General features: G+C 44.8%; 1 protein-coding gene across 2 annotated transcripts in view; it reads left to right on the top strand.

Moving 5' to 3' along the window:
* The window catches only part of MRPL52 (mitochondrial ribosomal protein L52), a 10,573-nt gene extending 3,532 nt beyond the window's left edge, over positions 1–7,041 (top strand). For both annotated transcript variants that reach the window (XM_015824384.1, XM_015824385.1), the window contains exons 2-5: positions 115–190; positions 1,797–1,864; positions 4,289–4,353; positions 6,829–7,041. In XM_015824384.1, coding sequence (XP_015679870.1) covers positions 115–190; positions 1,797–1,864; positions 4,289–4,353; positions 6,829–6,975 — 356 coding nt within the window. In that variant the 3' untranslated portion in view covers positions 6,976–7,041. The remainder of the gene's footprint in view (positions 1–114; positions 191–1,796; positions 1,865–4,288; positions 4,354–6,828) is intronic.
* Positions 7,042–16,553: the final 9,512 nt, after the last annotated feature.

Consider the following 16,553-nt stretch of genomic DNA (forward strand, 5'->3'; position numbering starts at 1 on the left):
GGTGGGTGGGTGGGTGGGTGGGTGGGTGGGTGAATGTTAAATGGTTTGAAGAGGTTTCTAGGCCAAGGACACCAGTTCAGCCATGTGTTTTCTGTCTGGTTTCTCACCCTGTAGGATCCCAGCTCGTGAAATTGTCTCGGAGTTTCCATTGCAGTACCATGAAACTTGCTGGAAGTAAATGGAGAATAAAGTGAGTGCTGTCTGTCTGTCTGTCTGTCTGTCTGTCTCTCTCTCTCTCTCTCTCTCTCTCTCTCTCTCTCTCTCTCTCTATCTATCTATCTATCTATCTATCTATCTATTTAGGGGATAGGGGACTGGAGGCTAAAACATATAAGGAACGGTTGCTGGAATTGGGTATATCTAGTTTAATGAAGAGAAGGACAAGGGGGGACATGATAGCAGTGTTCCAATATCTCAGGGGCTGCCACAAAGAAGAGGGAGTCAAGCTATTTTCCAAAGCACCTGAAGGCAGGACAAGAAACAACGGGTGGAAACTAACCAAAGAGAGAAGCAACCTAGAACTAAGGAGAAACTTCCTGACAGTTAGAACAATTAACCAGTGGAACAACCTGCCTCCAGAAGTGGTGAATGCTCCAACACTGGAAGTTTTTAAGAAGAGACTGGACAGCCATTTGTCTGAAATGGTATACGGTTACATGCCTGAGCAGGGGGTTGGACTTGATGACCTCCAAAGTCCCTTCCAACTACTACTACTACTACTACTACTACTACTACTTCTTCTTCTTCTTCTTCTTCTTCTTCTTCTTCTTCTTCTTCTTCTTCTTCTTCTTCTTCTTCTTCTTCTTCTTCTTCTTCTTCTTCTTCTTCTTCTTCCTCTTCCTCTTCCTCTTCCTCTTCTTCTTCTTCTTCTTCTTCTTCTTATTATTATTATTATTATTATTATCATCATCATCATCATCATCATCATCATCTATCTCTAGCATCTGTCTGTCTGTCTATCATTTATCATTTGTCACCTATATCTATTATCTACCTATCTATATCATCTATCTATTATCTATATCATTACCATAAAACATTAAAACGGTAAATAGTCACACTAAAATTAATTTAGGAACTAACAAAGATGGGAAAGGAAGGGGCCAGGATGCCCTTGGGGGAGGAGGTGGGGTCTTATCTGAGTCCAGTGGCGTCCTTGGTGTTNATCATTTGTCACCTATATCTATTATCTACCTATCTATATCATCTATCTATTATCTATATCATTACCATAAAACATTAAAACGGTAAATAGTCACACTAAAATTAATTTAGGAACTAACAAAGATGGGAAAGGAAGGGGCCAGGATGCCCTTGGGGGAGGAGGTGGGGTCTTATCTGAGTCCAGTGGCGTCCTTGGTGTTCTCTGCGCTTGATTGTTTTTCTCTTGCAGACGTTTCATTACCATACTAGGTAACCTCCTCAGGGCTAGTGCAAGATTAAACAAGGATCTTATCTTAACTTGCTTCCAGGAGGAAGTTGTGGTTACTCCAACACTGGAGGTTTTTAAGAAGAGACTGGACAACCATTGATCTGAAATGGTGTAGGTTTTCCTGCTCGAGAACGGGGTTGGACTAGATGACCTCCAGGATCCCTTCCAACTATTTGGCAGTTTTGCTGCTTAGGAAATTGGAAGCTGGGAGCTGTTGAGGGGGGTCAGAACTGAGCAGGCCTGCCAAGCAAAATATTATTTACATGATCAGTCAAGGCAGAATCAAATCCCTTTTATCCGTTAGTGATCGGTTTAATTTCCGAGAGCCGAACAAAACAATTTTGTCTTCTTTTTTTTTTTCCAGGCACGGTTTCCCTGTAAATCCATCAGATCACAGTCCGACCACTGACTTACCAGATTGGTCTTTTGCTGGTAAATAAATAAACAAACAAACCAGGGTGTGTGTGGGGGGGGAGGGAGGGAGGTGCATTATCTATTGATATTTGTAGACTTGCAAGACGAAAGTAAAATAGTAAAAATAAAGCCAAAGCCCTTTCAGACATTGTTTTAGGAAACAAATGATCATCCACAAAGGATAATCGTGCGGAGTTCAATGGCCAGATGATTGACAAGGGGCTTGCGGGCGGTGGAGAATTCCAGCTGGATTAAAATGGTTGCATAGCCCAATTTAAATGGCTGGTGGTCCCTTTTAAAGCTCTGAATGGCCTGGGACCTGGATACATCCGAGAACGTCCAGCTGGAATTATATCTACTCGTCCCAAACTGGTCCTCATGAAAGAGTACAAGTAGTCCTCAATTTACGTCCATTCGTTTAGTGACCATTTAAAGTTATCAACAGCACTGGAAAAAAAGTGGACTTAGAACTGTTTTTGACACTTGACGGTTGCAGCCTCCCCGTGGACACGTGATCAAAATACACCTGTGACTGGAAGCAATGATAAAACGACATATAGATTTAAAACCAGAGATATTCTTATTGGGCATGTTATCAGAAAACTATTAATAAAGGCAATACATATTTAGTTTTACATTGATTAACAGCAGCTAGGAGAGTATATGCACAGTATTGGAAAAAATGAAGAGACCCCTACAGAGGAGAATATAATTTAAAAAATACCGGAGTGCGCAGAAATGGATGGGTTAACGTTAAACATTAAAGAAAAAGAAGAAACTGAATACTTTATGACATGGGAATTGTTTTACCCATGGTTGGCTGACAGAAACAGAGGTTAGAAAGTTGGAAATATGAGAAAAATGTGGATTGTATGAGGAAGATCTATAGCGGATTAGTAAATATTTTGATTGTTATTCAATTAATGTCAATGTGGAAAATACTATTTTTAACAATATGACTGCTATTTCCTAGTACATGATTGTATTTTGATAAGATTACTATGAATGTGATGATTATTATATTCTAATATTTGTATACCCAGATAACACACTGTTCAAGATAGAAATGGAATTTTTGATATAGTAGTAGTAGTAGTAGTAGTAGTAGTAGTAGTAGTAGTAGTAGTAGTAGTAGTAGTAATATCGGCCGCTTGGCAACTGGCATGTATTTATGACGGTTGCAGTGTCCTGGGGTAAAGTGATCTCATTTTACGACTTTCCAACAAACAAAGTCAGTGGGGAACCCAGATTCACACTACAACAGTGTTACTAACTTAACAACTGCAGTGATTCACTTAACATCTGTGGCTTTGCAAGGTGGTAAAATGAGGCAAACTTCACCTCACAACTGTCTCACTTAGCAACAGAAAATTTGGGCTCAGTTGTCATAAACAGCCATAAATAACAGAATAACAAGAGCTGGAAGGGATCTTGGAGGTCTTCTAGTCCAACCCCCTGCTCAGGCAGGAAACCCTAGACCAGGGATAGGCAACCTTGGCTCTTTTATGACTGGTGGACTTCAACTCCCAGAATTCCTGAGCCAGCCATGCTGAGGGGAAAGGGAGAGGTTTCCAAGCTGAGCCATGCTCGCTCAGGAATTCTGGGAGTTGAAGTCCACAAGTCATGAAAGAGCCAAGGTTGCCTACCCCCTGCCCTAGACCATTCCAGACAAGTGGCTGTCCAGACTCTTCTTAGAAACTTCCAGTGTTGGAGCACCCACCACTTCTGGTGGCAAGCCGTTCCGTTGGTTAATTTTTCTCCCCGTCAGGAAATTTCTCCTTACAATCTGGGTCAGTTGCCAGGAGTGCAAAATAAATGCTGGAATTGGGTATGTCTAGTTTAATGAAAAGAAGGACTAGGGAGTGACATGATAACCGTCTTCCGATATCTAAGGCCTGCTCCAAAGAAGAGGGAGTCAAGCTATTCCCCAAAGTACCAGAAGGCAGGACAAGAAACAGATCAAGGAGAGAAGCAACCTAAAACTTAAGGAGGAATTTCCTGACAGTGAGAACAATTAACCAGTGGAACCACCTGCCTCCAGAAGTTGTGGCTGCTACATCACTGGAGGTTTTTAAGGAGAGATTGGACAACCAATTGATATAGGGCTTCCAGCCTGAGCAGGGGGTTGGACTAGAAGACCTCCAAGGTCCCTTCCAACTACTCTGTGACCGCAGGGGGCAGGGTGTCAGAATTTCAAAACTGGGCTGTGATTCCCCTTTTCAGGGTCTGTCATGACTTCAGATGGTGTTTTAAGTAACCGGTCGTAAGTCAGGGACTCCCTGTACTTCCGCAACTGTTAGAATCACTCCTGCAATCTCAGGAAATCTGCTTGAAGTCAGTGTTGCACCTGCTGTCTGGTGCAAATGTCTGAACACTGGGAATCAACAACTTGCATCTTTAATAATGTTGTGTATTTCTTCCCCCCCCCCTCGCCCCCGGCAGATGGCAGGCCGGCCCCTCCCATGTCAGGCCAAGTCCGAAGACAGGAAAAAAACCGGGAGATGGTGGTAAGTACCCTTTCTCACAGCCTGGTTGTTGTTGTTGTTGTTGTTGTTACTACTACTACTATTACTATTAATAATGATAATGATAAAGTTGGAAGGGACCTTGGAGGTCATCTAGTCCAACCCCCTGCTCAGGCAGGAAACCCTTTATCATTTCGGACAAATGGCTATCCAGTCTCTTCTTAAAAACATCCAGTGTTGGAGCATTCACCGCTTCTGGAGGCAGGTTGTTCCACTGGTTAATTATTCTAACTGTCAGGAAGTTTCTCCTTAGTTCTAGGTTGCTTCTCTCCTTGTTTAGTTTCCATCCGTTGCTCCTTGTCCTGCTTTCCGGCGCTTTGGAGAATAGCTTGACTCCCTCTTCTTTGGGGCACCCCCTGAGATACTATTACTAAAAACAAGAAAGTCCAGTTGCCTCTTGAAAAAGCCCCTTTGGGACAACCATGGCTTGGAGGACTGAGAATCTCCAGAGACGTGTCTTATAAGTCTTGAAAAATCCACAGATTGAAAAAAACAGCATTCGTCTCCATCCCGAACTGGGCAAGGCTAGCAATTTTTCTAAGAACCTGTACAGGTAGTGCTCAGCTTACGACCACAACGGAGCCCCAGATCTCTGTGGCTAAGCCAGACATTTGTTAAAGTGAGCTTTGCTCCCTTTTATGCCCTTTCTTGCCGCAGTTGTTAAGCGAAACACTGCAGTGGTTCAGTTAGTAGCACGGTCGCTAAGCGGATCCGGCTTCCCCGTTGCTTTGTCAGAAGGCCGCCAATGGGATCTCGTGCTCCTGCAGCCGTCCCAAATATGAGTCGGTTGCTAAACGAGACAGTTGTTAATTGAGTCTTGTCCCATTATTACAGCCTTTCTCGCCAGAGTTGTTAAGTGGATCGCCACTGTAGCAAACGGTTGTTAAATGAATCAGGCTTCCCCCATTAACTTTGCTTGTCAGAAGGGGGCAGAAGGGGATTGTGTGATCCTGGAACACAGCGTCATAAATACGAGTCAGTTGCTGCAGTGGTCACAAGTGGGAGGACCTGATAATTCACTTTTTTCCAACGTCACTGTAACTTCGAAGAGTCACCAAGTTGTAAGTCGAGGACTACCTGTGCTGGACTGGCTACCGTGTACAAGGAAGTCCTCTACTTACGACCACAATTGAGCCCAGCGTTTCTGTTGCTAAGGGACATGTTTGTTAAGTGAATTTTGCCCCGTTTTGTGACCTTTCTTGCCACCGTTGTTAAGCGAATCGGCGCAGCGGCTAAGTTAGTAACACGGCTGTTCAGTGAATCTGGCTTTCCCCATTGACTTGGCTTGCCGGAAGGTCGCAAAAGAGGGAAATCACGCAACCCTGGGACGCGGCGACTGTCACAAATGTGAATCGTTTTTTTTAAGCCTCTGAATGTAAATCACGTGAGCGTTGAGGGACGCTGCAAAGGTCGTAAGTGTGAAAAACGGTCACCGGTCCCTTTTTTTCATTGCTGTCGTAACTTCAGATGGCTTTAAGTAGAGGACTTATTTCAAATTTAGGGGCAGGGAGAGAGTCAGTTTTGAAATCTCACATATTTACCTCAGATTTTTTTTTAAAAATGTAAAGTTCCCTATTCCAGCGACTCCTCAACTTAACGACCACATGACCAAATTCAGACGCTTGGCAACCAGCCGGTACTTAACGACGGTTGCAGCATCCCAGGGTCGTGTGATCACCCTTGATCCCCTTCCCAGCAGGCTTCCGACAAGCAAAGTCAGTGGGGGCAGCCAGATTCACTTAAGGATCGCATGCTTCACTTAGTGACCGCAGGGGATTCACTCAATGGCCGTGGCGAAAAGATCGCAAAATGGGGCGCAGCTTACTTAACAGTAATCGTTTTGGAGTTCCACTGCGGTCGTAAAGCAAGGACTACCTCGTCTTTCAGAAATGGACGCTAGGGTGCATGTTTGCAATTCCCTGCGGGAAGGTTATTATTATTATTATTATTATTATTAATAATAATAATAATAATAATAATAATAATAAGTTGGAAGGGGCCTTGCAGGTCATCTATTCCAACCCCCTGCTCAGGCAGGAAACCCTATACCATTTCAGTTCAGTCTCTTCTTAAAAACCTCCAGTGTTGGAGCACCCACAACTTCTAGTGGCAAGCTGTTCCACTGGTTAATTGTCCTCACTGTTAGGAACTTTCTCCTTAATTCCAGGTTGCTTCTCTCTTTGATGAGTTTCTATCCGTTGCTTCTTGTCCTTCCCTCTGGTGCTTTGGTGAATAGCTTGACTCCCTCTTCTTTGGGGCAACCCCTGAGATACTGGAACACGGCTATCCTGTCCCCCCTCGTCCTTCTCTCCATTATACTAGACATCCCCAATTCCTGCAACCATTCTTCGTATATTTTAGCCTCCGTCCCCTGGAGGGGGAGCATGTGAAGGACATCTCCCCGGCCTGTTTAAGCGTCCCTTTTAACACCCCTTCTCTGATTTTTTGGCCTTTCAGAGGCGCATAGCCCAGCTCTCGTCAGAACTAGACCACGGAATGGAAAAGTGGGAAACTAAAATGGAAAAACAGAAACAAGACCAAGAAGAGAAGCGACGCAAGAGACTTCAGCCGAAAGGAGACTCCCTCCAGCAGCTCCCGAAATAATGGCTCTTTCTTCCTTTGTAATTTGATAAATCTATGTATATTAAATCTATCTAGGTATAAAATCTATCTATGTGTAATGAATGTATAAATCTACATATGAAGATCGGTTGCAGGAATTGGGCATGGCCAGTCTAGAGAAAAGAAGGACTTAAGGGGGGACATGATAGCAGTCTTCCGGTATTTGAGGGGCCGCCGCAAAGAAGAGGGGGTGGTCCACCTATTCTCCAAAGTGCCTGAAGGCAGGACAAGAAACAATGGATGGAAACTAATCAAGGAGAGAAGCAACCCAGAACTAAGGAGAAATTTCCTGACTGTGAGGACAATTAACCAGTGGAACCGCTTGCTACCAGAAGTTGTAGCTGCTTCATCACTGGAGGCTTTTGAGAAAAGACTGGACAGCCATTTGTCTGGAATGGTATAGGTCAGGGGTAGGCAACCTTGCCTCTTTTATGACTTGTGGACTTCAACTCCCAGAATTCCTGAGCCAGCATGGGGGAAACTATGGCTCCCTTGATGACTCGACTTCAACTCCCAGAATTCCTGAGCCAGCCATGCTGAGGGGAAAGGGAGAGGTTTCCAAGCTGAGCCATGCTGGCTCAGGAATTCTGGGAGTTGAAGTCCACGAGTCATAAAAGAGCCAAGGTTGCCTACCCCTGGTATAGGGTCTCCTGCTTGTGCAGGGGGTTGGACTGGAAGACCTCTGGGGTCCCTTCCAACTCTGTTTATTCTCCCCCCTCCTCCTTTTTAAGAAGAGATTGGACAACCATTTGTCCAGAACGATAATAGGGTCTCCTGTTTGAGCAGGGGGTTGGACTAGAAGACCTCCAAGGTCCCGTCCAAATCTATTCTGATGGATTGATGGATGTTTTTGTATTGGAGAGAACTGGGCGGTCGCTGTTTTCTGCTCATTTTCTCCCCCTTTGTTTATAATCCAAGGTTGGAAGAGTGTGTGTGTGTGTGTGTGTTTGCCCTGGCATTTTATCTGCATCACAAAGCCATGCTGTTAACCAAGGTCCTGCTTGCTTAGTTTCAACACACAACTGTCACATACCTTCAATCCAGAGGGTCTTATCTTGCAGAAAGCCTTGCTCTTTTGTGTGTGTGTGTGTGTGTGTGTGTGTAGGGGGGGGAGAGGATGACCACAGCCCCCCCTTTTTAAACACGTATGCACATCCCAATTTAATCTGCAGTTGAAAAGATTGACTACTAAACCTCTGGCAGGGAAAGATTCAAGGCTGTATTGGTGGAACGAGTCTTGCCTTCGGGCCCCCTGCGATATAAACTTTCCAGCAGGAAAGAGTGAGAACGATGGGTTTTATTATTATTTTGAACTCCTGCCCTGGAATTCGGTTCCCGCGTTCCAACCCAGATCCCGGCTGCAAGAACAACGGGCCAGGACCACTCAAGTCAATCAGAACAGAGCTGGATGGGACCTTGGAGGTCTTCTAGTCCAACCCCCTGCTCAAGCAGGAGACCCTACACCAGGGGTAGGCAACCTTGGCTCTTGTATGACTCGTGGACTTCAACTCCCAGAATTCCTGAGCCAGCATGAGGGAAACTTTGGCCCCTTCGTGACTCGTGGGCTTCAACTCCCAGAATTCCCGAGCCAGCATGTGGGAAACTTTCACCCCTTCATGACTCGTGGACTTCAACTCCCAGAATTCCTGAGCCAGCATGGGGAAACTTTGGCCCCTTCATGACTTGTGGACTTCAACTCCCAGAATTCCTGAGCCAGCATGAGGAAAACTTTGGCCCTTTCATGACTCGTGGACTTCAACTCCCAGAATTCCTGAGCCAGCATGGCTCAGCTTGGAAACCTCTCCCTTTCTCCTCAGCATGGCTGGCTGAGGAATTCTGGGAGTTGAAGTCTACGAGTCATAAAAGAGCCAAGGTTGCTTACCCCTGTCCTATACCATTTCGGACAGGTGGCTGTCTGGTCTCTTCTTTAAAAACAGGAGGAGGAAGAGGAAGAGGAGAACAGAGCTTGAAGGGACCTTGGAGGTCTTCTAGTCCAACCCCCTACACAAGCAGGAGACCCTATACCATTCCAGAAAAGTAGCTGTCCAGTCCCCTCTTAAAAGCCTCCAGTGTTGGAGCACCCACATTTTCTGGTGGCAAGCTGTTCCCCTGGTTAATTGTTCTCAATGTTAGGACGTTCCTCCTAAATTCCAGGTTGCTTTTCTCCTTGGTTAATTTCCATCCGTTGTTTCTTGTCCTGCCTTCAGGCGCTTTGGAGAATAGGTGGAAAAACCCCCCCACTTCTTTGGGGCAGCCCCTCAAATATCGGAAGACTGCCTCGTCCTTCTTTTCTCTAGACTGGACATGCCCAAGTCCTGCAGCCGTTCTTCGTAGGTTTTTGTCTCCAGGCCTTGGATCATCTTATAGTAATAATAATAATAATAATAATAATAATAATGATGATGATGATGATGATGATGATGATGATGATGATGATGATGATAAAGTTGGAAGGCACCTCGGAGGTCATCTAGTCCAACCCCCTGCTCAGGCAGGAAACCCTATCCCATTTCAGACAAATGGCTGTCCAGTCTCTTCTTAAAAACTTCCAGTGTTGGAGCATTCACCGCTTCTGGAGGCAGGTTGTTCCACTGGTTAATTGTTCTGACTGTCAGGAAGTTTCTCCTTAGTTCTAGGTTGCTTCTCTCCTTGATTAGTCTCCATCCATTGCTTCTTGTCCTGCCTTTGGGTGCTTTGGAGAATAGCTTGACTCCCTCTTCTTTGGGGCAGCCCCTGAGATACTGGAACACTGCTATCCTGTCCCCCCTCGTCCTTCTCTTCGTTAAACTAGACATACCCAATTCCATCAACCGTTCCTTATATGTTTTAGCCTCCAGTCCCCTAATCATCTTTGTTGCTCTTCTCTGGACTCTTTCTAGAGTCTCAGCATCTTTTTTACATCGTGGTGACCAAAACTGGATGCTGTATTCTTTTCTTTTCTTTTTTGTAACATGGTGACCAAAACTGGATGCAGGATTCCAAGTGTGGCCTTAACTGAGGCTTTATAAAGCAGTAACTCTGCGATGAAAAGTTAGTAAAATGCTTTTCCCCCCCCCCCACACACACACATCAGCTTGCCTCGTGCGGGGCACCCGGAGAATCGAGGTGTCCACAAAAGGTTTAAAAGTTTAAAACTTCTTGGCTCGGTGCAGACAGACAAAAGCCCCGGGGGAGAGGCCGAAAATGGGAGGCCTTGCCAGGAAAGGGATGCATCCAGCTGGCTTAAAGGAGGAGAGATTTTTGGAAACATTTAGGAAATCCCATCCTGGCTGAGATATAAAAAAGCAGCCGACGCCAGTTTTGCAGGAATGTTGGATGCTTTTCTGCAAAAGACCCGCCTTGAGCTCTCTTTCCATCCGTGGGGGGTCCCTGTAAGCTTCCCCCCCCCTGCTCTGGCCCTATGGAGACCTCTGCCTGCCAGAACTCAAGTCACAAGACCCTATGAAGGAAAATAGAAGCTGGGATGAGGCGTGCATTCTTCCTAAATCCTAAAGGATTCTCTTCGGTTTCTTTTCCCCCTCTTTCGGTGCAAAATGACATTTTCCTCCCTCGAAAATTACGAGAAAAAGTTTTAAGATTTTTCTTTATTTTGGGGGAACATTCTATTTAAATTGATTAAACCCAAGGTTGATGCAAAAGACACCGCTTCTGCCCCACGTTTTGGGCTCAGCCAGGCTGTCCCAAACAGGAGGTTTTTCCCCATTTAATCCATCCTCGCTGCGGCTCAGCACGATGGGCTTTGTTGCTCCCTCCGTTTGGAAGCCACCCCCCCTTTCCTGGCCAGCTCCTTCCCCCCCACCCCTCTTTTCATCTTTGCAAATTCCCTTCCTGTCTCCACCGCTCAACATCTGGAGCCTCAATGGGCGTTGAGCTTTTTCAATGCAGGAACTCGGACGCCAAATTTAAGCCAGCGGCTGCGAAAAAGAGAATTTTGCTCTTGTTATTTCCATCTTGAAATTTGGGGGGGTGGAGGAGAGGAAGGTCTGCATGGCTACCCAGCCCTATAGGATCTTTTTTTTGGGGGGGGGGAGGGTGGAAAAAAAAATCTCTTTGCCCTTTTGCTTCCCGCTTGGTCATCCCCGCCTTGCTAATTCCATCTGTGTTTTGAACACAAAATTTTTTTTTCCTCCTACAGAAGGAGGGGGGGGTGCTTCTGTAATTGCTTCCAGATGTGATAACCGCAAACACAGGGATGAGATCAACGCTGGAGTCTTGAGCTAAGCGCACGAGAGATCCTGCCGGGGCGGCCAAGTCACACCTCTTGGTGGGACAAGACCTCTTGTTCAGGTTCCACACGTAAGGGCCAGCTCAGCGCTTCCAGGGGCGATTCTCTCCTTCGCCCCTCCTTCCTCTTTCCTTCCCCCCCCCAAATTTCACCCCAGTTGAGCTCCTGGCTGGCCTTGATGCAGCCCTTGAGCTGAGCACACACACCCCCCTCCTTCCACCCTCCCCACTGGATTATCCCTGACTCAGTCGAACTGAGGGCAAAATTGGAGTTGCATCAGCAGAGACAGGATACAGTGTGTGTGTGTGTGTGTGTGTGTGTGTGTGTGTGTGTGACGCATCCATCTCTGGAAATCTGATTTTAAGAAAAAATTAGATAGATGGTATGATGAGAGAGAGAGAGATGTGTGTCTGTGTGTGTGAGAGAGAGAGAGATAAGATAGAGAGATAATGATTGATAGAGAAAGAGATAAGTGATAGATAGATATAGATAGATATAGATAGATGACAGAATAATTGATAAATGTTAGATGATAGATTGATATAATTAGATGTAGAAGTAGAGATGATATAGATGATATGAGATAGATCGATGATAGACAGAGATAATTGATAAATGTTAGAGATAATGATAGATTGATAAATGATAGATATACATAATTAGATAGATGTAATATAGATTAGATAATGATATTCATAGATGATCGTTAGATGTAGCTGTAAATAGGATAGATATAGAGTAGATAGATAGATAGATAGATAGATAGATAGATAGATAGATAGATAGATAGATAGATATAGATACAGACACACACACACACACACACACACACACACAGAAAGATAGAGACAGACAGACACAGACAGACAGATATAGATGATATAGATGATTGATAGATGAGATGAGATAGATATAAATAGATATAGAGACAGATAGACAGACAGACACAGAGATATAGATGATAGATATAGATGATTGATGAGAGATGAGATAGATAGATAGATAGATAGATAGATAGATAGATAGATAGATAGATAGATAGATAGATAGATAGATAGATGGATGGATGGATGGATGGATGGATGGATGGATGGATGGATGGATGGATGGATGGATGGATGGATGGACGGACGGACGGATGGATGGATGGACGGATGGATGGACGGATGGTCAGAAAGACAGACAGATGTGTGAGGCCCTATGCAGGCATCCAGCGACCACAATTTATGACTATTTTTCCCCAAAACAAGACACCCATTGTGGGGCCTTTGCTTAACAAGCGCAAATTTACTTAACCATTATGGCAATTTGCTTAACGACTGCCACATTTCCCATTATTTGCAGGATTCCCACGATCACATGACTGAGATTTTTGACATATTTTTGGCCAGAAACCAGAGTTCAACTTCCAGTTTCTGGGGGGAAAAACTCCCACCGGGCGTAATAGGTGCATTGATGGGTCATAAAATCAGGCATGGTCACATGGTGACCCACTTAACAACCACCACGACTTAGGACCATAATCCCAAGGTCAATTATGGCCGTAAGTCAAGGATTTTCTGTACGATGCACAACAAAACACTTTTTCAAGCTTCAGTTCATTGAACCTGTAGTTCGAAACTCAAGACCGCAGCATCCTGGCCATGTGCAGAGTGCCATGCCAACACAGCTGACTCTCACTCACTCGCTCGCTAACTATATCATCTCTCTATCAATCAGCCTCCCTTCCCCTAACACACACACATACACACACAAAAAGAAACACGCAAACACAGAACTTCCCAGAATTGTCACATAGCGTTTTTCGCAAAGCAAAATACCAGGAAAAGTTATTTCAAAATAAACATTACACAATAGGATGGAGAAGGATGGCAATTAACCCACGGGACTGCTGTCTCATGTTTACAGGGGGAAAAAATAGCCTAGTTGTTGGCTAGAAGGGGGTTGAGCATTTCAGTTCTGAAGAGTGAGAAAAAGTGGAAGGAGGGAGGGGAGGAGGGAAAGAAAAGAAAAGAAAGAGAAAATGGAAGGAAGGAAGAAAAAGAAGGGAAAGAGAAAGGAAGAGAAAAAAACAAAAGGGAAAGAAGGAAGGGAAGAGGGAGGGAGGAAAAGGGAAGAAAAAGAGAAGGGTAAAGAGGGAATGGAAGAGGGAGGGAGGGAGGAAAAGGAAGAGAAAGGGAAGGAAGGGAAGAGAGGGAAGGAGGTAAACGGAAGAAGGGAAGGGAGGAAAAAGGAATGAGAAACAGGAAGTACACAACCTTCTCATCCCACCCCCAAATTTTTTGTTGTTTTTAATGCCTCTATTTATCTCATCTTTGGATCTAAGCTGTGCCAAGAATATTAAGTACACAACATATTTTGGCAGGAATAAGCGATCAGTTCATCTGTTTTTGTTTTTGTTTTGTGTGGAATTTGTGTGCAAATCCATAAACACCCCGCCTCTACCCACTCACCCCCAATTAAACTCAACAACCCACCCGGAGTTCAAGGCAGAATCGGTTGTGTGAAATGGGCTTGAGCTTTATCCAACCTTTAACCCCCAAATTGTGGCTTCGGATTGATGGAAGACCCGTCACGCGAGATGTTCCTCTGGATAGCTCGGACTACCGCGCCCATCGTTCGCACCGCGGCCACCCATTAAGAGGGCACCTTGGATAGCCCGTGTGGTCGGTTCTGGAGGGCGGAGGCGATGCTGAAGTATTTTGAGTCTTTCCTAAAACTCTTTTACCTCTACAACCTTACGTGGAAAACTGGTTGAGGAATCATTTTCTCAGAATTAACTGCACACCGAACGCAGGAAGTCCTCGACTTACCACCGCAATCCAGCCCAAAATTTATGTCGCCAAGTGAAAAACTGGTTAAGTGGGTCTCGTCCCATTTTACGACCTTCCTGGCCCCGGTCATTATAGCGAAACACTGCAGTTGTTCAATTAGTAACGCAGTTGATAAGCGAATCCGGATTCCCCCCCATGGACTCTGCTTATCAGGTCGCAAAAGGGGAATCGCGTGACCCCAGGGACACTGCGACGGTCGTAAATGCGAGTCGGCTGTCGAACATTTCTGTTGCTGAGACAGAGGTTAAGTGAATTTTGCCCCATTTGACAACCCTTCTGGCCACTGTTATTCAGTGAATCACTGCAGTTGTTAAGTGAGTAACACCGTTGTTAAGTGAATCCGGCTTTCCCCATTGACTTTGCTGGCCAGAAGGTCGCAGAAGGGGATCACGTGACCCCCGGGACCGTCATAAACGTGAACCGGGTGCCAAACAGCCGAATTTTGATCACGTGACCATGGGGATGCTCCCTTTTTTCAGTCCCGTTGTAACTGTGAACGGTCGCTAAATGAACTGTTGTAAGACGAGGACTCACTATTTTTCCCTCCAAAGGAAAAAATAAATCACACTTTATACTACTTTTAAAAAAGAGGGGAAAATCCAGCATTTATTATTTTTCTTTTAAAAAAAAAAGAAAAGAAAAAGTGGGAAAAATATCTTTGGTGCTTCTTTTTTTTTTCATAACAAAAAAAAAGTTTTTTTTTTAAAGTAACAAAACAGTTCCAGCCTAACTTAGGTGGGGGGGGGGGAGGGAAAAAGAAAAATAAATCTTTTAAAACTTCCAGCGTTTCGAGTCCATTTCCACCCAGAAATGGTGGGGTTTTTTTTTTTATTATTATTGCTAACATTAAAAGGAATAACAGAATGGAAACAGCCTACATTACAGGCTGCATCCATTTGACATATATATATATATATCCCTTTGAAAGAACGGGTGTTTATTATTAATAACAAAATAATAACAATAATAAAAGCAGAACAATAAACAATATTAAACCCCCACCCCACCCACAAACAATTCGATCGTTAAACACAGTTTAATTCCGTTTGAAGACCCTTTGAAAATACTTATATAAATCACCCACCCAGTGCCCTTATTAAAAACGATCCGGGCAGAATTGGGGAGGATGTAAGGCACCCAGTTCCCGGCCTGCAGGATTTTAATATTGTCCTCCTATGCCTATTCTATTTCCCCAACCCCCATTAATGTGCTATTTTTAATCCCTTGGTTTTTTATTTATTTATTTTAAAAAAAAGGCATTTCTGTATAATAATTAAAATTACATACTTAAAAAAAAAAATCAAGACACAGGATCATAAGGCAGTTTGAGGCAGTTCTCTGGTACAATTCATCTCTCCCGCCCACCCCCATTTTTATTTATTTTTTTGCAAAACACTGCTTTCGGTTCATTTTCGCAGAATCGGGAACGGATTTTAAGTCAAGCTTGGCCACTTTTAAGATCTGGGGACTTCCACTCCCAGCATTCCTCAGGCAGCCATGCCGGCTGGGGAATTCTGGGAGTTGAAGTCCGTAAGTCTTAAAGCGGCCACGGAAGGGATCCCCGTTTTAAGGGACAACTATAAACATCGGGCCAGTGTCGTCCGATGGAGAAGTTAACACTTCCAGAAGCGGCCCTGCCAACATCTGGATTTGACTGGTCAACTTCATCACCAGGCAGGTGCCCTCCAGGTATTGAAGGGCTCCCTCCCCAAATTCTTGGCCAAAATAAGAATTGAGTCCTAACTTGGGGTGTCCATGGGAGTGGTTAAAAAAAAAAAATCAAGATGGCAGTCAATGGTGGCCTCCATCTTGACTTTTTGGACCACCCTGGATCTCAACATCTGGAAGGCACCAGGATGGCACCAGACAACTGGTCTGGGCAAACATCTTCTGTAGGCCACATAATCTTGGTCCCTCCCTCCTTCTCTCAAACATGCCCCATTTCCCAATATGATCAAGGTACCAATGGTCCACTCCATTACGTCATGAGGAAAACTCGGCTTACCCCCTTACCACCTGACGGTTAGGCCCTTTATGAGTCTTCGCTGCCCCCTCCCCAAGAAAAGTTGGCCTTTGCGACAGGCCCTCCCAAGCCTAGCATCCCACCCCATTTTCCTCCTTGCTGTTTCTGATTGGTTAGATCCCCCCATCCCTGGTCAGCGCACGGTTCCCCCTTCCCTCGCCGAATGGAATGAGAAGATCCCTTTCGGAACACCGTCATTCCTTTCCAGATCTATGATCTCTAGACTTGAGCTCTATAACGCTTCGCCCACCTTCAACTTCCCTACTACCCATCGTGGCTTGGTTCGGCAACGCCGATGAGATGGTTCTCCACCATTTGCCCTTGGAAGGGAGGACCAGCAAGATGGCAACCGGTTTTAGATTGAAATTCCACAAGACAGTCAGGAGAACTAAACATATTTGCGGTATGGACATCTGCCCACCGGTTATGCAAAAGGGAAAGGCCATTAAGTGTGTCCTTAATGATAATCCGAGGTCAA

This window comes from Protobothrops mucrosquamatus, unplaced genomic scaffold, assembly GCF_001527695.2.
Source record: "Protobothrops mucrosquamatus isolate PMUCROS unplaced genomic scaffold, P.Mucros_1.0 scaffold2216, whole genome shotgun sequence".
Classification (NCBI taxonomy): Eukaryota; Metazoa; Chordata; class Lepidosauria; order Squamata; family Viperidae; genus Protobothrops; species Protobothrops mucrosquamatus.